This window comes from Hippocampus zosterae, chromosome 2 (assembly GCF_025434085.1).
Source record: "Hippocampus zosterae strain Florida chromosome 2, ASM2543408v3, whole genome shotgun sequence".
NCBI lineage: Eukaryota > Metazoa > Chordata > Actinopteri > Syngnathiformes > Syngnathidae > Hippocampus > Hippocampus zosterae.
Genome location: NC_067452.1, coordinates 31,561,439 through 31,585,344, shown reverse-complemented (window position 1 = coordinate 31,585,344; position 23,906 = coordinate 31,561,439). Strand labels below are relative to the sequence as shown.

At 41.9% G+C, this 23,906-nt stretch overlaps 1 protein-coding gene across 9 annotated transcripts in view; it reads right to left on the bottom strand.

Annotated features, from left to right (window-relative positions):
• Positions 1-2,653: 2,653 nt before the first annotated feature.
• The window catches only part of agrn (agrin), a 262,280-nt gene continuing 241,027 nt past the window's right edge, over positions 2,654-23,906 (bottom strand). For 3 of the 9 annotated variants that reach the window (XM_052059668.1, XM_052059675.1, XM_052059674.1), the window contains 9 exons: positions 22,821-22,832; positions 19,743-19,859; positions 17,765-17,948; positions 17,056-17,146; positions 16,372-16,395; positions 13,742-13,774; positions 10,155-10,379; positions 6,701-6,804; positions 2,654-3,680 (listed from right to left, as the gene is read on the bottom strand). In XM_052059668.1, the coding sequence (XP_051915628.1) occupies positions 3,520-3,680; positions 6,701-6,804; positions 10,155-10,379; positions 13,742-13,774; positions 16,372-16,395; positions 17,056-17,146; positions 17,765-17,948; positions 19,743-19,859; positions 22,821-22,832 (951 nt within the window). In that variant the 3' untranslated portion in view covers positions 2,654-3,519. The remainder of the gene's footprint in view (positions 3,681-6,700; positions 6,805-10,154; positions 10,380-13,741; positions 13,775-16,371; positions 16,396-17,055; positions 17,147-17,764; positions 17,949-19,742; positions 19,860-22,820; positions 22,833-23,906) is intronic. The other 6 variants (XM_052059673.1, XM_052059676.1, XM_052059671.1 and 3 more) reach the window with 5 other exon arrangements.

Sequence of the window (23,906 nt, the reverse complement as noted above, 5' to 3'; positions counted from 1 at the left end):
GGGATTCAAATCCATATTGCAGGTATCATGTTCATTTCAAGAGGATGTGTTGCACCTGCGTAGGCAAATATTGCACAAGATAATGGTGCATGTGTGTGTGTGTGTGTTTGATGATAATCTACTTGAAGAATCCAGCCATTGAAACAGCTGACAGTCCGTGGTGAATCGAGTTCCTTATCTTCGCTTATATGCTCACATTCAATCTAGTTCTCTTTTATTGACATTCCCGTTTTCTAAAGGTTTAAGGGCAGAAACTTTGTAAATAATCAAAAATACTGCCTGGATAACGAAACTAATACCTTTATTAGTTATTTGAAATGTTTGAAATAACTGTTTGAAAGAAATGTTCACCTGAGGAAATATACAAAATAAAACTTTATTAGTAACAAAAATAAATACAATGTACAAAGAATAATAAACACATTGCAAATGAACAGTTGCCAAGTGGTTTTATCAGTTGCATGCTTTTTCAAAAAGGTCAGTTTGGAATAATTTCAGGATCATTTTAAGGTAAAATTATTAACTTGAACAGAAATGTGTGTACCAAATGACTGACAGGTTGGTTTATGAGCATTAAAAGTTGATTTAGCAACCTGTTCCTTAATTGTGGGAACTAACACTACAATCGCCAAAGAAATAGGTGTCAAACTCAAGGCCCGGGGGCCAGATCCGGCCCGCAACATTATTTTATGTGGCCCCCCCGAAAGAAAATTAAGTGTGTCAACTTGCATGATCCTTGCCAAAAAAAATGTACCGACATGTCAACTTCTCATCTGTAATAAACGACGTTGAGATTCTGCAATAATTTTGTTACCCTTACAAGTAATAATGCGATATAAAATAAAGCAGGCAAATCTTTAACCTATGGGTGGCACGTGACCTCCGTCACCGGAAGTTGTTAGCACTCAGTTGTCTGCAATTGCAGCTTGTGATCAGAGCTGTTGCGTTATATCTTTTATCGTTATTATTCTCATTCAGTTTGTTTCGTGTACAATTCACTGAGGGCACCGGCAAAGAGTCTAGAGGGCCGAGGTAAACATGTTTAAACGGTACGTATGAGCTATGATGGTGAACAGGCTGCAAAAGTCTCATCATGGCGTGCATGTGTCTGTGCGTGCTTGTGCACGGTAACAGGTCGATCGCAGGAGGTTGGTTGATCAAAAAGTTGATCTTCGATCCAAAAGGTTTGGGCACCCCAGCTCTAAATTGTCCCAAGGTGTGATTGTGAGCACAAATGGTTGTTTGTCTACGTGTGCCCTGCGATTGGCTGGTGACCAGTTCAGAGTGTAGCCAGCCTACTGCCCGAAGACAGCTGAGATAGGCTCCAGCACCGTCCGCGACCCTTGTGAGCATGATAAAGTGGATCGGAATACGGATGGAACAATGACAAAGACGAAGTCCATTTTGGTTGACATTTTATTTCATGATGGTAGGAACACAAGACAAAGGTCATAAAGTTAGTAATGTTCAGGTCATACCACTTTTACTTGGTGCACTGCCCTTTGACGAGGTTGGTGATCAGACAGTAGTTTACATCCACTTTGAGATATAAATAAGGAACAGAAGAAAGGAACTCAACATTCCTCGAGCATTTTTTCTTTTTTCTTTTCCTATGACTATCTGTCATTACTATTACTATTATACGGGGGAATGGGGCTTCTCAATTGGTTAAAATAAGGACGACGCTTAGAGTCAAGGTGACTGGTGGCTTTAAAGGCAATTCCAAGTTGGCATTAAATCATGTGGCTTTATTGTTTGGAGTCACATACAAATATCCATATATTCTTAAGTGTCGCCATCTGAATTGGTCAAAACCAAAGAACAGCATGGCTAAAAACAAAATTAAAAAAAAAAGATATAAAGAGAGCGAGTGCTGGAATTGAAATGCATCTTGATACACCAGAAGAGAGTTTCCTGATTTCACCTGATATTCTGCATGACAGTTATATAATAGCTTTCGTGACATCCCTCCCCCGTGTACATTTATCAAAGTGTGGTAGAAGAGACATGGCTCCAGTGTATATTCCGAAAAAAAAAATAAACATAAACCTCCACAGATAACACATTTTGCTAAATTTACACTTAAAACGGGTGGGCTGTACATAAAAATGGATGCCAGATCTTTTCTCAGAGGAAACATTGTCAAGAATGTAAACGAACAAGAGCGTTTGCTACTCAACCACCAAATATGTCTTTATGATTTTGTTCTAGAATATATATATTGCCAAAGATCTCATATCAAAAGAAGATATCAGTCATCACAGCTTATTGTAGTTCAGCAACTCCTCATTGCATCACTGACTGTTTACGAATCCATGCGCTACGACAGTATGTTAGTTATTTAACAAGGAATCATCACTGATTTGTGGCTGTTATGGCTTCAACAAGGGTCACAGTCTTTCTCAACAGCCCCATCCGACTCTTCCAGGAATGTGGAAGAGAAAAAAAAAAGTAAGTCAAGTCTTTTGTTGTTTGTTGACTGTTAACCAGGCAGGATAACGTCCCGAGATAGTCATCTCTTTTTCCTTGCATTGCTCCTTTTCTCATTTTTTTTTCTCGTGCGCCATTCAAGGTTCCTGCGCAACTCCCAGGAAAAGCTTTGGAAAGATACAGGAACTGAGCCAATACTTTTGTTATTGTCATGAAAAAAAAATGCGCGTTAAGGACAGAAAAATCAACGCAGCATACATCCATCCATGCATTAATAGTGGTCAATGTGAGTGATCATTTGTTGACAAAAAAAAAAGCATAGTTCTCTCTGAGGAGAACCAACCTTACACATTCACAGTCTCTGGTATTATTTATAAACTATTTATTAATATGATGTTATTTCATGGCGTGATGGTGTTAAGAGTCAGATGGGCTTCTTATCCGGCAAAAGATCAATTTAATTTGAAATTCATACATTTTTGGCGCTGTGAGCTGAAGATGGGAGTGAATGGCTGAATGTATTTATTTATTATACTTTGTCACTGTAGCAGCTTGACTGATCTGAAAGAGTCTCATTTGGGAAAAGCAATGAGCTGGTAGGTGGTGAGGGAATGTGGTACTATATGATATGGATGTACATGGAATATATATTATTGAATGTAAAAATAATGTTTGGGGGGAACGAAAGTGGCAGATATGGCACCATGACAAGGCTTTAAGTAAAAATCAACAGAGTTCAAGTAATGAGCAAAATCAATAAGTAACCGTTTCCTGTTACCTTGGCGACGGCTTTAACAGCAAAACGATTCCACAGAATTTTTTTTTATATTGATTTAAAAAAAAAGGCAATGGACGTGAATGGAGGTGCAGAAGAAAAAAAATATGAAAAAAACCCGACAGGAAAAAAAAAATCTTCCCATATAAAAACCGATGAAAAGTTTACAAAAATAGAAAATAATTACAGCAGGAGACATGGGTGCAATGGAGGGAGTGGAAAGGGTGGGGAGGATTTCTTGAGTATTGACTGATTTGTTTCCTCATTTCTCTCAGTGTTTATTTTTATTTTCATTTTCTTTCGTGCTTGGATGCTTATTTGGCCGCCGGACAGTGTAATATTTGGGGGCTGTTCAAGGCATCCTCCACCAGGTGGAGCTCCACGCCGTCCACCACCACGTCCTTGATGCAGCCCACAAAGCCCGTGCTGTAGGCCTTGGGCAGCCGACGGGCCACGGCCACTTCTTCCAGACCGCCTGAGGGGCAACAGCACACAAGATGACAGGTCAGCCGTCGGAAAGAGCAAACAAAAGATGTGATTAGTGTCTCTGTCAATACAAAAATAATAGCGGTGGGATCTAACTGAGCACAAATAGTTTCACAGTACACTGAATTTGGGGTGTTTCATTTACAGATGTCTGCTCTTTGATTTTTTAAAACAGGCTTGTTACTTTATTAAATCTGGGGTTGACTACACAACATAAAGAAAAACATAATGAGAGCGAGGTAAAAAGTCGACCCCTGTTGATATCTTAATCTTGCAGGAATGTGACGATACCACAAAATCAGAGAAGGAAGATATTGTATTCCACATCCTTTTTTTGGTTGTTGTCGGACACAAGAATGATTCGTGGTAATTGTCTTTTGCAAGGCCAAACACTAGCTGCTTCTGGCATTCAAAAATGATCAGTTAGTTGTTATCATAATTGTTTTGTTTTTTTGTTTTAAGTACGGTTGTTTGATTTTGGGAACACTCCCTATCCATCACAACCATACAACTAGGGTTAAGGTTTCAAAGTAGGGTTTTTAAAACTAAGGTTAGGGGTTAAAATTAGGGTTTCAAACTAGCGTTGTTATGGTTTCAAATAAGGGATTTAAACTTCGGAGAGGGTTTCAAAGTATGGTTTCAAATTAGGGTTTTCAACTACAGTTAGGGGGTTCAAAGTAGGGTTTGAAACTAGGGTGAGCATTTCAATGAAGGGTTTTAAACTAGTGTTTGGATTTCAAAAAAAGTGTTCCCAAATTGATGACCCCTCATGCAAGCTGGATATGCCTTCCACATGATCGTAAACGCACAAATGGGATGCTGGTGAATGCTCGGCCCCACCCTCCGGTTGCCCCTGCCCATGAGCAAAATCAAACAACATACTTAAAACAAACAAAAAAAAAACAATTATGATAACAATTAACTGATCATTTTTGGGTTTTAGCTTCTGGTAAGGCTTTCAAAGAAGTGTTTAGTGGCCAAGTGACGCCTCCGCTGCCTTGTGGTTCTGAATTGAATCTAATTGAATTCGTATTTAAATGGGTTCAGAAATGTTGCTGTATTGAAAAGAGTGCAAACAATGGTGATTGTAGGAGTTGCCTTTCGGAGGCGGACGAACCTCAGGCAGTTAAAAGGTTTCATAAGTGAGTGACATGACATTAGCAATCTTTCTGCTCCACATTGAAGTTGATCGTTTCCTTTGGATTTCAAATGAATTGCGTACAGGGTTGAAGGCCCTTTTAAAGCTCCGGCCCTTTGTTTTGATGTACTGGTACTTAAATATACTTTTAATCTTCGAGGAATCTCCTTTTGGCTGACGTATGCACTACTATGTTCATCATGAACTCATTTGGCTCCATGAGAGAGTGACAGTCCACGTGGATGACATTTTCGAAAGAACTCTCGGTATGATGCTATGCACCGCAAACTACGACCACGAACGAGTGCAGTGTCAATCAAGCGGGACCATTATTATTATCTTTGGAGGGGCAGAATTTAAGAAGTTGATATCTAAATTGGAAGGTAGCCCTCTGAGGACGGTCATAATGTGTTTTAATCTCAGCGTGAACAGAATGAAAAAGTTCTTCTCTCATATGAAATGAGCACTTTTGTAATTCAACGCAATTGATTCAATCCATTGTGCTTTCTATTTTCGCACCTTTTCAATTTAAATCGAATTCTAAATGATTTCTTCTATCCTTTGAGGAGACGCAGTGACCCAATGGGGGTTTCGACGCCTCCTATTCTCCTCCAATATGTTTGATGGCAAGTTACGCATTTGCGTCAGCACAGTCAAATTCGTCTTCTTTCTCGACGCACCAGCAAGTTTTTAATTCAAATATTCATCCGAGCTTATACATTCTCCTCATCGCTGATATCCCGCACTTATCGGCTGGACTCAAGAGTTCCCTTTCCCATCAAAAGCTCTTTTACCCCTTCTGTCGCGCCCATTTTAATCGGATTGTGCACCTTAGAAATCGGGGATCGACAGGCCTAATTTCACGCGCGTTACCGTCTAATTAATGACGGGTGGTGAAAAGGGGATTTAAAAAGAAGAGCCCTTGACGGAAGGATTGGAGGATTATGTATTCTTGCTGCGGGGCTCAGTTCTCTCAACTGACTTCATGTCGTTACCTGAAAGCAATGACACACCTCCATTGTCTCGACCTAGCCGCAAGATTTGGTTTCGGCCGGTCTACAATTATAATGCTTTTCTACTGTGAAAAAAAAAATCCAAATAGCTGACTAAAACCATTCCACTTTTGGTACACTCTTGTTGCCATACCGAATGTGGTGGTACGCTGTGTGCTGTTGTGCTTTCAGTTACACTAATTCTACACTGTTAAAAAAAACAACAACAAAAGAAAAAAAAGCTGAGTGAACAAAAAATTTCCTTGCAACAAACTGATAAAATTTGAAGTTAGCCAAGTCAACAAAATATTTTAAGTTTTACTCATGTGGTAAACTGGCTCTCCCACATTTCCAACAGAGAAATAAGAGTTTACAGTACTAACTCTCCCTTCAACTGTCCCGCAACTTCTAGATGTGAGGAAAAACGACTCAGGTTTGTTGGGCTAACTAAAATTGTTGCCGTAACTGATAAAAATGTCAATTTTAAAGTTGTTCCATCTTAAATAGCTGTTTTAGCCCCCCCCCCTCCCCCCAACTCCAAATACATGTGGTGTCTTTTGGAGTGCAGATGCTTGAATTGATCAACGTAAGGGTCCCTTCAAAGTAGGGCTGTCGCCTTTGTATAATGCTTGATTTGGATCAGAGGACATGTGATTCTTTGCGTTTAAGCACCCTGCAATCTGATAACATGATAAGCTGTAGTAACACTGTAGTAACTGCTGTCCCTGAAAGGGTTAAATGGGCCACCTGGAAAAAAAACAACCCATTGGGGCTTGGTCAGTTGGAGCAAAGCGCCCCCATGATGGAAGCCGTTTTGTAGACATCGTCAAGAGCGGATGATCTATTTCTCCATTTCTCTATCCAAGCGCGGCCACCTACCCAACCAAAGTGCTCCGTCTGTGTCCAGCTGAGTTGCCGCCAAAGGCGACGATCCCGTCACTGCCGCCTCATTGCCGACTTGTAGCGTTCCATCTCGTAGCGCTCTGCGGAAAGACGGACGGCGCTGTTGTTTAGAAGCATGCGCGTCATACTCAATAGCTGTAAAATGTTCTTTTGATTTAATCTGAAGCATCATGACTCCACCGCTCCACTGGCAGCACACTGAGCACCCCCCCGCCCCCCCGCCCACATAAACGCCTTTGCCAAGCAGCGTTGTAAATGGGCCCGCCTAGCAGCTAACAGATGCCGCAAGAGTCGCCTTCATACAAGGTGGCCCCCGTACTAAGCGGTTGCACACACTCAAGAATTGTGACGACGGGGATAATTTGAACCCACTAAAGTGTCATTCCGACAGAGGGGGCCTCATTAAAACGGCAAGGAACGCAGATTGCAGCAATATAACTACACATGCTGAGATTTACTCCGCCGTCGACATCCAAATGATGTCGTGTGGCTCTTGGCGTGCCAAGGATGAGACGTGAGAACGATCCTTGGCTTGGCATGGACGTTGAACCAGCAATTATTACTGCTTTCTTACACAATGGAAGCAAATGTAATTATCCGCCGCACTTGGGTTCACAGCCGTGCTGAAAGTTTATGTCCAGCAGGCCGCAGGTGATAAATGGGTCACGCTCCAATTTCAAGCAGCGTAATTTGTTTCTAATGGCAGAATCCTTTAATGTGATCGATGCACGCTCGATGCCGCGCTTCCTTTCTTTTTGTTAAAGCCTGGGACTAAATGAGCTGCGTTTTTTGGGACAACATCCACAAACGAACATTTTAAAGAATCGTCGAAGTAAGTTTTAACGTATTGAATCGAAACTTTGCGAATTAACGATGGCGCCTTGAGCGCGGCAGCTTGTTACGCAAATTTTTTCTCTTTAATTTTTATGTTGCCACTTTTTAAAAAAATGTTTATTGAACATGGTGTAAACCTGTTGTGGATTGTTTTTTAGCGCTTTTGGCCGTGGCGGGCACTTGTTTTTCGCCATGACGGGCGGCATGTTTGCGACCGCGCTGTTTTTGTTGATCGGGGGCTCTGTCGGATTGTCTGGGAAGGTACGACTGCGAGGAGTCACAAAAAGAATGTATTCCCGAGGAGAGATCAAGAGGGACACGAGTCAACGTTCCAAAAAGTAACGTGAAGCGAAAGAGTTGACTAAATGTGACAGGAAAACTGAACCGATCTTTCGATCGATGTGTTTTTCGCCAATGGATGAACTGCTTGCTTCTGTAAAACTACAGTTGCTGGGTTACTTTCAAACAGTTCGTCACAAATATGTTTGACTTAATGCTTGTTGTGATCATGACATGCTATGGTCAATGAATACTTTAGTCTTGCTTCTCTCTCAGCTTTAAACCATATGCGCGACAAGAGGGAATACAACGCGCCACCTCCTGCACACAAAGTGGCAAATGCAAACGGGGCCGCTGTGTATTTTGTTCGGAGATTATTCCTAACGGCGTATAATTTGATGTTCTGTCCACGCGCAGCCGCGCAGCTTTTGTTACAGCCGCAGCTGTCGTGAAAGCGATGTCAATCAAAGCTTCATTTGAATTTTAAAACCTCGTCAACATACACACGAAGCGCATCCAGAGGAAGCGGCGATGTCAAGGCAACATCCAATTCGGAGCTAACCTGATGAATTTAAATGCAATCTATACGTAACATTGACAATCTGAACATTACTATTTTCACGACTGAACCCTGAAGGCGCACCGTTTTAATCTTGCCGAATTACTGTGGGGAGTATATTGCGCTTTGCTGATGGGATACATGATCTACCCATACTGTTTCATTACATTTGAATCGCAACAAGATTGTAATTTATTGTCCCGCCGTATTACATTTGATTGTGCCGAGAAAATCTAAATGCCGTGACTGAGGCGACGTCTGTGCTCTGTCCTACTCATATAGATCAGGGAAGGAGAACATCAATGCTGGAAGGGACGGGTTGCGGAGGGTGGGGGGCAATTTTTCACCAGTGCTATTGAGAGTCCACATAGGACCACACACTGCCTAACAAGATGCATGACAGAAAAAGCTGTTTTAAATACGTACAAACTATGTGCAGATGTGGAACACTTCATACATTTCATTGTTGATCATACATTTGGTGTGACGATGAGCACGAATGCTTGTTTGTCTATGTGTGTCCTGCGATTGGCTGCACACCAGTTCAGGGTGTCCCCAGCCTACTGCCCGAAGACAGTTGGGACAGGCTGCAGCACATCCGAAACCCTCGTGAGGATAATCGGCACCGATATTGGATGTACAGGTGAATAAATACATTTTTCAATGCATGTACAAAAGATCCACGATGCAAACCCGTCAGAAAAGCGTTTGAAGCAAACGACAAGATAACCACTAACTGTATTTTTTCTATCCGTGCAAAGGGCTCTCTTGCAAGAAAATGACCATTGAAGGACGACACAAAAGTGATGCTTGGGAAACCAACATTAAGTGCATGAACTCCTTTTTGTGCATTTTTCACAAAAATCAACTGTTAAAATTGGAATTTTATTGAGATCCTGTTTATCATTCCAAATCCACCAACAATAAAAAATAGGCCGACTCATGTTTTAGTGCAGTATAAGACCCACATTGTAAGTGCAACTAAAACATGTTTGTCATCGAGTAATGTTTGGGTTAAACTACATTGTCTCAAGTCGACACCTGAATATTTGCAGTTTAGCACCAGCCAATTTGCATATTCCCAGATTTTTTTTCCTTTTTTCATATTTGCGATATTTCCCAGTTTTCACTGGATTTTTTTTCCCATTCACACCTTGTTTTTCATGGAAAACGTGAGATGATTTTTTTTTTCATTTTTACCCCATCTGTAATATACATAATATGCTAGTGCTACAGGAAAATGAACAATATTCTTCTGGAAAACTGGATTACCCAAAGGGGAATGCACACAACCCACTCAGAGGGTATAAAAAGCTTCCAAGTTTGCCCCGCTTCAACTAATTTGTGGTAATCTGATTAATTGCAAATGTAATTTAGATCTTAATTCCCCAAAGTGTGGCATCAGCTGTCATGCTAGGAGCGTGATCGCCAAGATACATTTGTGTGTGTTGGGATTCGCCTTCGTGCGGTTTTTATGACATTATTATTTAATTTTCCCATGTGGAGCCTAAGTGCTGCTGCATGTTCTTCCTTCCCCCACATTCATTAATGCATCCACGGAATTTCATCTGCGAGGCGCATCGCACTCAAGCATGACCAGGCGTGGAAATAACCTTAATCCGAGACTAATCTGTCAATTCAGAGCATCAGAGGATTGATGCGAGGGATGGCAGCGACAGGAATAGAATACGGATGAAGTGTAATCCCATCAAAGTGATAACAAAAAAAGCCTTCCCTCGCTGACACGGCACCACTCACCTGCTCGCCTTGATGCGTATCCAGCGGTTGGTGTCGACGCGCATTGAGGAGCGCAGCACCACCGGCTTGGAGCCCAGGTCGTACATCATCTGAACGCGGCCGTCCACGATGGCCAGGGCGATGTAGTCGGAACGCTCCACGCCCTTCCCGCTCCACAGCACGAGGCCCTGAGTCGCCTCCGTGCGGATGCGGAGCTCGAATTTGTTCACCAGCAGAGCCTTTTCACTGGAGGGGGCAGAAAGGCGGAGGCGTGAGGTGACATGCGGATGTCCTTCAGTCAACTGAAAAGAGTTCAAATAGTTGACCGGGGGGGGGGGGGGGGGGGTCTGTGAAGCAAGGGAGCGCTATATTCAATATTATTCATTCATTCATTCATTCATTCATCTTCCGAACCGCTTGATCCTCACTAGGGTCGCGGGGGTGCTGGAGCCGATCCCAGCTGTCTCCGGGCAGTAGGCGGGGGACACCCTGAATCGGTTGCCAGCCAATCGCAGGGCACACAGAGACGAACAACCATTCACGCTCACACTCACACCTAGGGACAATTTAGAGTTTTCAATCAGCCTGCCACGCATGTTTTTGGAATGTGGGAGGAAACCGGAGCACCCGGAGAAAACCCACGCAGACCCGGGGAGAATATGCAAACTCCACACAGGGAGGCCGGAGCTGGAATCGAACCCGGTACCTCTGCACTGTGAAGCCGACGTGCTAACCACTGGACTACCGGGCCGCCCGAATATTATATTATATTATATTATATTATATTATATTATATTATATTATATTATATTATATTATCATGTCTTATCATCATGAAGATGACACAAGGTGCAGGATATTATTGATTACGAGGATGGACAATTGGTTGGAAGTTGCACAAGAAAATTGAGATGGTACAATTGGGAATTGGACAGACATTGGGTGTCCTTTTTGAAACATTCCTTCCAAAAATAGACGTAGCCTCAGCAATGCGTAGTAAGAGAAAGAATGTAAGGGGGGTGGGGTGTGGGGGATCGACACCAGAAGTTGAAGTGGACTTGCATTCAAATTGAGTTAGACTGCAATGTCAAGCAATGCATCGCCACGTATCAGTCGAAGGAAAATATTTATTTCGCTTTTAACACCAAGGTAACAATTGTCGTGTTAAAATGTTACTTAATACATTACCTGCATAGTTAATATAAGTTTTTTTTTTTTTAATGAAGGAGACAGTTTATTCTTAGATGCGATGATTTCTATTTGGGTGGGAGGATTTTTTTTTTCAATATTAAGTCAAGGTTGCCCAATGTCCTGGAATTGATTGATCCTGACATTTTAAGTTCTAATTTATTGACATGAAAAAGTGTTGCTTGGGGATCGTGAAAAGAATCCAAATGAACTTCAGTACTGCACAGTGGTTCTTAACCTTGTTCGAGGTACTGAACCCAACTAGTTCACTTGAACATTCACCGAACCCTTCATTTGTGAAAAATAAAAATGGGATTTTTCTTTAGGCATTAAAAAACTCATTAAAAATGGAAAAAAGTAAATAAAATTTCAAGCCATAAGTATAGTTTTTTAAAATAATTTAATTGTATGGCAGAGGCGTCGTCCAACTCCCGAGACCGATTCAACGAACCTCTAGGGTTCGATTATACCCAGATTAAGAACCACTGGTATAGCACAATCATGAAATATAAATATGCAGGAAGTTGACAATGGCAGAGGACTTGCAAAAGTATGTCTACACACTTTTGCTTAATTGTATCCAGTATACAGTGAGGCTCTGTGTTCTCATACTGAACTCGTTTACCCGCTTTGCTTCATTTGAGGGCCACAGTTCACTGACCTTGTCCCTGAGAGCTTTGCGTCCATCCCTTTGCTCCAATTTCACACCACTTTAATCCGAACATTTCTTTGTTTACCTTGAATTTTTGGGGGTCAAGATTTTTTCAGGGGACAAGAACATTCCGCAAAAAATTAGGTCCATACAATTATCCAAAATGACGCCTTTGGAAGATGAAGATTCAAGATTCAGGGGTAACTAAGCATGACTACGGTAATTCATTCTACAAACTCCATCGCAAGACTTTCATCCATGTTGTGTATTATTGACCTGAGGGCAATGGGAATGCAGACAGTGTTTTAGTATAGCGGGGGCGCTCTATGTCCACCGAGCGGGTGCTGTTCACAACCTCTCTTCTTGTGTCTGCTGATGTGTCTTCAGGTGGCATGTTTGATCTTCTGCCTGCTCACACCCTGGGAGGGTGAAGATAAGATGCTATCCCAAAGAGGCATTGCACGGAACGGCCAAACGTGCACTCACAATCGCCATATGAGAATGTTAAAAACAAAAAAAAAGGCCAGCCAGTTCTTTATGATTTCCGGTGGAGTGTCAATGGGTACGCCCCCCCCCCCCCCCAACCTACCATATGCTGGCATGACTGTTCGTAAGGTACAATTTTGTGTGCGTGCCATCAATCAGCATCTGTGCAATTGTTCGCACATCTGGCACAAAGCTATAATCCACCTTCCTCAAAGGGTATTTTAACACAAAGGCAAGGTGAGGACAACAAACAACCAGTGGCACATAGATGAAAACAAAAAGCAACAACAGCAAAGAGCTGGGTACAAAAGATTAGACGAGACTGACGACATGGCACGGGAGTCAGCGTGGAAAAAAAAAAGAGGCTCACAGAAGTGAGTTTTTTTTCTTATGTGCAAGAATGAAAGAGGAACACTGTGAAGAGTAATGAGACAAGAGTTGGCAGAACAGCAAAAATGTGGTTCACCTCAGCAGAACAAAATGACTTTAAAAAAAGTATTTCATTTTATATTTCTTATCTTCTGTTTACAAATGCAAAGTTTTTATTTTTTTGTTCTTGAATTACTATTTCTCCATTAAAAAAAAAAGTCCTGGATGTAAAAATCATTCATTATCTGAATCTGCTGAGGTTACCAGAAACACCAACAAAAAAAGGAAAGAATCATTTTTTTTTCTCCACATACAGAGAAAAAAAATACAACCCAAAACAAATAAAGCTCAACGAATCCTCTTCTGGCAAACCCTCAAAGCGCTCACAAGGACCAATAAATCTCCATCCAAGCAGCTTGTCAGTGATAAGTTCAAGGTTATTAAGCGAGCTGAATATATCATGAATAAAACAACGGCACGCACGCGGGGTTTGGAAATCTCATATACGCCGCTGACTTCCGCGACCGGTACTGTGTCGTCGCCTCTGTTTTTATAAATGGTTGGATTTTATCTACTTCGAACACGTGTTCAAATTCTGTTAACAGCGTATTCCGCAACGGTCCGCTCCTGCCAGTGTGACTCTAGGTGGCAGCAGAGTGTAAAATACAAGAGCCAAAGGCCCCAACGGGAGAGCCTCGGAGGCTGCGGATCCAGTTCTGTGCTGCCATCAGAGCCTTGAATTTGGATGAAACCAATAAATGGGAAGAGGTTGAGTCTGACTCGTTCTTGTAACTCTGTCGCGATAATTAAAACGATGCCGCATCCGCGGAAGGTGAGGGTTTGTCTCAGAAGAAGAAGAACAAGGAGGATGAGGAATAAAAGCCCGCATGTCTTAAAGGTCTGAGAGACTCACCTCTGGTCAGACGGGTTCTCCACAGACTCGGGACTTCGGGAAAAGGGGGGGGAGGGAGAAAGTCAAGGGCATGCAATGTAAGCGGAGAGGCCAAAAAAGGACGGAGGGATGGAGGGGTTGGTGTGACCGAAAGATGAAACAAGCTAATGGTCCTTCACTCCAATATCCAGCATCGTGACTGTCGTGATCACAGGAAGTGTGCGACGAGGGATAGGCGTGTTCAAATGATCGATCGATTGTCGAGCAACCACATTTTGTTTGACCACATGTGATTTCAATTATTTGCAACAGAAGTGTGATGTTGTGTCGTCGCGGGTCTGAAGTTGCCCTTGTAAATAAATGCTGTCAAAGGAAAAGTGCACTGGAATGCCGCTCGAAGTCATATTTCCTGTTCCTTAACACAGAATGGCTGAAACACTGCAATTTGAATGTGCGGTCACACACACAAAAAAAAAAAGACCCCCGCAGTTTATATCAATCCAATCCAGCTATTTTCTTTGTTGCTCATCCTGTTCCAAGGAAATCAGTATTTTGCTATGTCCTCTCTGCATGAGCCGTTTCAGTGAATCTTTATCGGAAACAATTATCCGAGACTGCCATTAAAAAAAAAAAAAAAGATACATAGAGTTGATTGTTATTACTGCTGCTGGGGGTCAAATTGTCGATTCCCAACAAAACAAATTCTTGCTTCGTCAGCCATGTGACGCTAATGCTAGAAAAAGACACCGGATGAAAGCAACGGTTGGTGTAAATACGATGTGCACTGAAAGACCAGATTGCTGGAAAGGAAATGGAGTGAAGTGGACTGCCAAATAGAGCAGGCAGTCACTGGATTCAATTGGACTCCAAACTCGAGTGCATTCATATCGTGATACACTCTTTATTCGCGAGAACCAATGTGACGCAGTTACTTTATTTCATTACAGTTGATTTGCGCGATCGAATACAAAACACAGTTTTGTTCACGGTCTTTGAGGTCTCTTTGTTTGGTTTTGAATGGGCCGTTTTAACAATTAATAAGTTAAAAAACAAAAAAAAAAACAGTTAAAAAGTGGTGAAATATAATTACCTCTTGTAAATTGAGTTTATTGTAGGAGAACAAGCTGTTATGCACCGCGATCATTGCCAACAATATTTGTTTTCTCGATCTGACAATCGAGACATTCACCTGAATGTGCATCCCTTTGTGCCTTCTTCACACTGCAACCATGAAAGGAGGCACTCCAGGGCACCACTGTTCTATCAAGGTTGCTAATGTGCCCCCACAACCCCCAAAAGAACCAAACATCTTTTAAAGGGCAACATCAAGATAACGTGTATTCATTTTCAGCGTCTGCACCTCGCACCGAGACCTTATTCAGCTACTTTCCCGAACAACCGCTTGAGCTAAACGAGGCAAGTATGCCACTGGGTAGCATCAATTAACTAGAGCAGTGAACGAGACACACTGGTCAAAAAATGGGGTCAAGTGCCACAGCGGCGGTGGGAAATCATCGGCATATATGATTTGTCATTGAAAGAATGGGCCTTGAGCCAAATCCACCCAAGCTTTTACGGTCCGGGCAAAGCGAGCAGAGCCATCCAAGGGTGCTCTGCGTGGTAGTACCATTAACCCGAGGTGAACGTTTTTGACTTTGCGCCCTTGCCGAGCACTCGATGGCCTTTGTGAGAAATGTATTCATTTCTGGTTCCAAATCAAATCAAGCCGAATTGATCCGTGCACCTGCAGAGCGCTGCGCCCGAGCTGCGCTTACTTAGACTCAAATTCATTGTGGCGCTTTAACTAAATGTGACATCCATTACACTTTTGACAGTCTGGCTCAGAGGAGCCGTTATTTCCCCCACCCCCACCTCTGTTAAGTGAGATTGATGCCTTTGGATACACACTGGAAGGGCTCTCAACTGGGGGTCCATGGGAGGGGGCCATGTTTGTGATTAACATGATGCTGGCTCTGTCTATGGTGGCCTGTAATGTAATTAATGAATTCCTCATAACAGATATTTGGAAAATAAACACAGAGGACAAAGATTGGAAATCTGATCCGAATCCAGTAGGCTTTTCCGGGCTACTTACCAAGCTAATGATCAGGAATAATAAACTGTCCAAGTGCCAGAAACTAGGTCAGTATATCTTCCTCGTGCTGTTTTTCAAGGGAGGGAGGCGGGGGCGGGGGAGGGGGGGGTGCTCCTTTATGTTCCACATTCCACGTAATACCATTTAATGCATAAATGCATGGCGGTTCATTTTGTATACTCACCGTGCATAAAATATCGCACATTTTAAAAACAGCAATTCAATTTGGCAATGCTTTTCATGCGCACATTCATGCTTCTCGTTTGCACTGGGGGCGGCCGAGGGGAACAGAAACGGTCAAATGACACTGCAAATGGTGGTGACAACAACAAAATCTGTCAAAATGAAAAAAAATGACGTTGAATTGAAAGAATAAGGGGGAGATGTACAGTCGGGATGGTTCTCGTAGGCATGTAGATGAGAATATGACTGGAAACGTGATGTTTTTAGTGTTCTTCAGTTATGTTAATTATCCAAAAAAATGGACCATTTGTTGCTGTTAGTTGGGCTCGATCTGAAGCCGGGCAATTTCCCAATAGACGTATCGTCTACTTACTCTGGGATCTCATTGGTCAGTTGGCTTTAGTGGAAAAGGAAAGACAGTGAGGGACATTTAATGTGAGACGTGACACTCAAAGACAAAAAGACATCAAGGCTAACACTGGACAAAGCAAGCAACACACAAAAACAGACAGTGGTCCGGGAGCGCCTTATGCAACATTGCTTTGTTACTTGGAGCTTTGTGTCGACAAATACACGGAACCGTTTATTTTCTCTCCGTTCAGAGACTGTTTCTCATCATCCCTGTGGCAAACTTCACGCTGGAGAAGTACAAATGTCAAACCAGCATCCTAGAGGGAGACAACCTTTTGTTTTCTTCTTGTGTCGTGTCTCTTCCACGACACTCTTCGACATTGATGCCATCAGCTTGATCTCTTTTGTAGAATGTCAGATATTGCAAGTCTTGTGCAAAAAGACGACATGGTTTACTCAGGGCAACACTTTGATTGTTGAACGTCTCGGTAATTACGGGAAATTGTGTTAAAAGAAGGCCTATTAGCTTGCTGCTAGTCCCCCTGAAGCGTGTGAGCTAATGGTATCATCAAGCTTGTCATCGCGGCTTAGTGAGGGCGCGACGAGACAGATTGTATTATTATATTATTTGGTTAATATGGCAATTAGGATGGAATTGCAGTATTAGGCTAAATAGATGGGGACATGATCTCGTCCTCTTCCTTACCTCCTGGTGACGGCGTTGTGGTATTCGATGAACGTCCGCCCGTCAAAGGCAATGGCCTCAGTCTCAGTCCCGGCAGATTTCTCATAAATGGCTGTGAAGGAAGGGGCAGGATGGGACACCGGGGGATTGTTGAGTGGATGAGCTCACACCAATCAATAAGAGGGAAGGTTCAGTCATCAGAGCCGACACAGGAGTGCTGGTGCATATTTAATTAACGTCAAAAGGACAGACGGCCACGTGCGCAAGGTTAATGGCAGAGGCGGGGAATGTTTTCGGAAGATACATCGAGCCAGGGGTTCATTTGAAGCTGCCAAGCAGACACGATAAATGGTACAGTGAGTTACATGTTGCGGAAGTGCCACATGATTCACTTAATAATTTCCCTGAGTGCTACTTTAGTATAAACTCATTCAAGTTAAATGACCATCATTGTTATTCCTTACTGTATTCTTTGTTTTGTACATTATGCACAACTCTCGTCTATTGTGTAATAATCTAATTGCAACATGTATTTGTTCCATATGTTGATGCATTTTTATGCTTTAGAAAACATTTATGTCTGAATTTTGGGTGGGTTTGGAACGGATTAGGGCATTTATATGTAAAACGCATTTCTACTAACAAAAGATTCTAGTAAAGAAATTTCTTCCAAAACTCTACTTAATTTCCCAAGTAGAGGTACCACTGTAAATCTACTCAAGTTACTTACTGTTCTGACAGTGTCCGCCAGAGTAGCCACTGAGGCACACACACTCATAAGTGTCCAGCTGGGGGTTGCAGCGCCCCCCATTGTGGCAGGGTTCTCGGGAACATGCGTGCTCCTGGAACATGGCCAGATTTTGGGAGCGCAGGGCGTTCTCTTCTCTGAGGATTGGCGTGCCCATCAAAATGATCTAGTGCAAAAAACTCATGCCAGTTAGGGAAATCAGTCAATGCCAAGTCAAGACGAGATTTATCAGCCCTACATAACATCTGTATCCTGTCCGGTTTTAGACGATGAGGCAGACTTCACAACGGTAGTCGAATCCATGGAGCAAAAACAATCAATCATCTACACTTTGCTCTGGAGGAAAGGATATCATGGGCGAGTAAAACCACAAACATCACCGAAGGAGAAATACTAACATCCACAGTAAAAGTGGCATCAGATATTACAACTGGTGCTCATGCATCACAAAGTGCATGTTAAACTCTACATCAAACTGAGAACTCAACACTTTTTCGACATAATTAACTTTTCTCCAGTGGCCACGAAAGACAAATGCCATACTTAGCTTGTGATTTTCTCCAAAGTGTCAGGGGGAAACTGTAGAAGAGAACTAATCACAAGTTTATGCAAACAGCAACATCCTGCTTTTGTTCTGCTGGGCTATTTATGTCATTTTACTGGAAAGCGAGAGATAGGGACGATTTAAAAAAAAAATACCAGGAAGATGTTCGGGAAATATCTAAGGCAAAACAAAAAAGGGACTTCATAATGTGCATTCTATTCTTAAATTCATGGCATGCTAATCCAAATGAGCAGTGACACTTTGATCTTAGAACGTGAAAAAATATATTAATATGACAACTGATATGATAACATGACAACTTGACAACTATTATATAACTGCTTGGTATTTGTATGGGCCGAAAGAACAAGTCATTAAATAGTACAGCGGAACGTCTCCTGATCACCAGAGCCCAGAGTTCAAAGTAAACATGGTGAAGCAGCATTTAGCTGTTATGCTGCAAAAAAGTAAAATAAAATGGAAGAAGCCAACAGAAGTGGAGTTAGCCCCAGTGATCTTTTTAAATTACTTTTGTGTTCTCTGCTTTGCTTCTAACGTCGTTAGCGGTCGTCTTTGTAAATGCTTGTAGGTGTTGTGTCTTTGTCAGTGTGTAGCACATTGAGCTGCCTTGTGTATAAAATGTGCAATCTAAATTAAGTTGCCTTGCCTTTACATTCGAACGGTGATGATCAACCTGTTTGTTTAGATTAAGCTTTGGGGACTAATGGAAATTACATTAATGTGTTACAGGGTCGAATACAATAATAATAAAGCCTTCATTGAGCGTACTGCCAAATTGTAAGTAATATTTTGACAATCGAGTTCAGCATAAATGTCAACAATGTAGAACCACTGTTTGATACTTAAAAACAACCAATGGTATACACTTTGATAACCTGACAGATGCAGAGCACCCGATAGTTAAGTTCTACCACAATATTTGCGCTTTATACTCCGATGCGCTTTATACGTGTATCAATACTCCGATTTCTTGGACGGAGTATTTGAAATGTTCTGTCAAGGGCTCGATATAAATAAAGCTGTATTGTATTGTATTCCCTTTAGCCTAGCTCCACCTAGTGGATGCATAACGTAACCACAGCCACTCAGTCTTAAGGTAAAGAATGTGTAGAAGACTTTGCCTTGCACTTTCAATTCCTATTTTCATTGATGACCTTTCGTCAAGCTGCGATCTTTTAGTTTTTGTCATCGCTTTCACAAAAATACACACACAAAAATAGAATGAATCCTTTTGCTGCTTTTGTGAGACGTCAAAAGTGTTACGTGACACTTTTCAAGACAGCAGTTCAAACCTTCGGTTTTTATTTGACTTCAGAGGCTTCAGTGCAAAAAAAGCCACAGGCTGCGTCGATGTCACAACAGTCCTGCAGGAAATAAAGGCTGCCAAACATTTACCTTTTGGATCGTTCCCTTGAAGCCTTCTGTGAGTGCGGCGCTTCGTGCAAGTCGGCTATAGTCAGGAGCACCACCAACAAAGAGAGATTCTTTCAGGTTGAGGTCCACATGGAGGTTCTGATGAAAGATGAGAACAAATTGGTTTCAACAGGGAAAACAAACACAAAACCCTCCTGGCTTTAGAATGTAATCTGTTTTTGTAGTCCTTTTGTATTCAGGACGTGATGGTTTATGCATTTGTCTGCTTTGGGTCCTGTGAGCCTGAAGTAAGTTGCATCCTTTTAGTTGATATATATAAAGGGGGAGATTAATGTAGTGCATTTGCACATATGCCATCGTAATAAATAGATTCTTCCATTAAAATGATCCGTATTCGTTTTAGAGCCCGCGGAGGCTATAACTGCACCTTCTTACCCTCAACGCACATCAGCGCAGTTGATGTATTACAACATAATTAATTTCTATGTCAGCTGAGAGGGTGGTCAATTATCTTCTAGATGTGAGGCATTAAAAGCAAGTCCAAAAGAGAATCATCCTGAGATATAAAGACAAGAGATTTTTTTTATAGATCTGTTTTTAAAGCTTGGCACAGATCTAAGGAAAGAAAAAAAATCAAGTTTATTCTAAGTGGGCCACTAATTGTCAGCAGAGAAAGATGGAGTTAATTGCTGGAAAAACGATAGAAGAGGCCAAATAAACAGGCTTTGTGAAGGTGAGCTGGCTTTTATTGAGGCGAGGATTTGGAGTGCAGGAGGCAGAGACGCTTGGCTTAAGCTGAGATTGTGTTGTTGCATCCAACAGAGACATATCGAGGGCTTAAGCCAAGGTGGCTGGACCCAGATGTGAGTGTATTCGTTCTGCTTCGCCAATGTTCTCATCCACTATGGGACAGCGATGATGCAAAGCCCCAAATTGTGTTACACAGTGACGATTCTATATGCACACCCAAAAAGTACAATAGAGACAATATATAATATGAATATTAAATCACTGATCAATCTTTGAGTGTACAATGTTCAAATTCTTGAACCGTGACTTGATGAATGCATTTAAAAATATATATATTTTACAAGTTATAAGCAAGACAAAACATTAAACAAAAATCCATCCATCCATTTTCCAATCCGCTTATCCTCATGAGGGTCGCAGGTGTGCTGGAGCCTATCCCCGTTTTTTTCGGGGCAGTACGTGGGCCAATAGCAGGGCACACATAAAATCATTCACTCTTGCAGTCACACCTAGAAACAATTTTGAGTGTTCCATTCACTTGCCATGCATGTTTTTGGACTGTAGGAGGGAACCGAAATATCTGGAGGAAACCCAGGCAGGCACGGGGAGAACATTCAAACGGCACATAGGAAGGGCCGGAATTGAACACTGCACCGCTGTACTGTGAGGCGGGCATGCCGCCTGTTCAGCAAACACTATTAGTAAATTACATTAAAACTTCAATAGCGAAGCAAATAAAAATATAGGGGCGGGGCCTTGATTAACAAACAAATATGCGATCGTTATCACGACTACTTATTTTTTTTACAAAAATCATTTATTAACTTGCTAACATCTTGCTAACATTTTGCAATATTTTAGTTAGTCCGACATCAGCAATATAACCAATAAATATACAGTATCCATCCATCCATTTTCTGATCCACTTTATCCACACAAGGTTCGCGGGGCATGCTGGAGCCTATACCAGCTGTCTTCGGGCAGTAGGCGGGGGACACTCTGAGCCGGTCGCCAGCCAATCACAGGGCACACAGAGACAAACAGCCATCCGCGCTCACACTCACACCGAGGGACAGTTTTAGAGTGATCATTCAGCCTGCCATGCATGTTTTGGAATATGGGAGGAAACCGGAGTACCCGCAGAAAAGCCAGGCAGGCACGGGGAGAAGCTACATACAGGAAGGCTGAAGCCGGGATCGAACCCACGAACTTTGCACTGTGAGGTTGATGTGCTAACCACTCGACCACCGGTAAATACATGATCAATAAAAAAATCAATTTTTTAAAATGTTTTTTTTTTTTGTTCACTGTATTCATCATATTTCATTATGTTTTTTTTCATCATAAGGAAAAACTTGCAAAAGTCCAAAAAAATCCCAACATTTTTTGAACGGACTCTTCCTTGGGCCACTTGATATTTTCATTCAATTATCATACAATGTTTAATCCTCCTCACCGACTCACAAACAAAATGGCAATTAAATCACTGTCTCCTTGAGGACGGTACGATTCGCATGATTATTTCAATGTACGAAATCCAACAGCGAGCACGCTAATTGGATATACTGTCCACCTCTTTCTGTTGGGCTGCTAACTGAGCTATGAGACAGTAGGATATATTCTGAAGGACACTTTTTTTTTTAAACAGAGCACCATTGCCACAGCTGCCACCGCAGAAAAGAAAACAAAAAACCTGTGTTTTTGCGACACTCAAGTTAGATATCATACAAGGAAAAAGTGTAATTTAGTTGGCTTTTGTGAGAGAGGGCACAACAGGTTTGATGGAGTGTTTGTAGCTCGCTGAAGTTCACTGCGCATTTGGGGTACTGTGGGGCCGAGCGAGTCGGTGAAGGGGGACTTGTCATTGGATGGAGGACTGTTTCTGTTTACAAAACAGGCAGACGACAAAGGAACAACGCGGGTTTGCTCCTAAGTACATCCACTGTCTTCATGGGTACATTTTTCACAGCTGCGAGGCCCCGACGCGATATCTCCACCTACGCAGGACTAATGAAAACGTTTGTTGCCACTTAAAAACAATGGCCGGCACAATGACGGCTGTCTCTGCTTCTTTCTTTCTTCCTTCCAACCTTCACACCCCATCCGCCCCCGCAGCAGATGGACTGAGGTGAAAGCCAATGTGTGTTTTTATAGAGCTCCTTGCCTCAGTGCGGTTTTGTGTGTGCGCACGGGCTTATGAAACGACAAGTTTTTCGACAAAGCTGCCCACTGCTCTGGAGAATTATTATTATCTTTTTTTTTTCCATGACCCAAAGAGAGGTGGGAGTGAGAGGACATAGTGAATGGCTGAAAATGAAACATGGGCTAAGGTGTGACTTGTCTCATTACCTTGCGTGATTTCTTATATCCAGACAGCACATCATAGAGAAAGAAATAGGGAGGAATATAGTTATTAGAAGACCGGTAAGGGTGCATAGTGAGACATGCTGAAACCTGCAACAACATGCACACATGAAGCGGCTTCATGCACTGAGCCAGGCCAAATATATGTATGCCCAAAGTTTGGCTTTAAAAATGCCCGTTTTTTAATTTTATTTTATTTTATGCCGAGCGTCACCAACATAGAGCCAGTGGCACCAGGTCGCTGTTTAATAATAGCTCATGGTGAGACATTGGTATGAATGTTGCAGAAGCGATGTTTTTTTAAAGTTTAAAAAAAAATTAAATTATATATTTCAAATTTATTATACGACTGGGTACTAATCAGCGGTTGGTGACATCTGTTCTCTGCATTTTGATCTTTGGCATTTTGGTCTTCGGTCCACACATGGCTATTTTAGTTATGGATGAGCTAGCTAGCTAGCTAGCAAGCAAGCAAAATAAATAAATACTGTAAATAAAAGTTCACTTCATGATGTCATTTATGTGAGAAGATTGTACTTGGTTTTGTTTTGATTTAGCCTTTGTTATGCCACGATCGGTCGATAAGTATACTGGACTTCTTTAAGTTGCTATAAGCAGTCGCTAAGATGCCGTGCCTTGATTCTTGCCGGGTACGTCGTCAACTTAAAAATAATTTTGTACATTACCTAATCACCTGACCCCGGGGGGTAAAATAACAGGTGGTGCGTCATGGTGACTGTAATTACCTTTACTCTGCCATCTGATACCAATATGTGTCACAGGAGACATCGTTAACTGAACAGCAAATAAGTCATCTGTAAAGTTGAAACTTGAAATTGAAAAAATTTTTTATTATATTATTTTGGCAATGATCTGGTTAAGAGTTCATGGTTATTTATTTTTTTATATTTTTTTACCATGTGAGTCAATATGACACCATTGGAACTGTCCAACCATCAGAATCATTTTGGGCATCTGGCATCTGTTCCACATCACGCATTAATTAACAAGATAGTAACTTGCTACCTTACATGGAGATGGACAAACCAAACCCAAATGCAAAACTCTCTG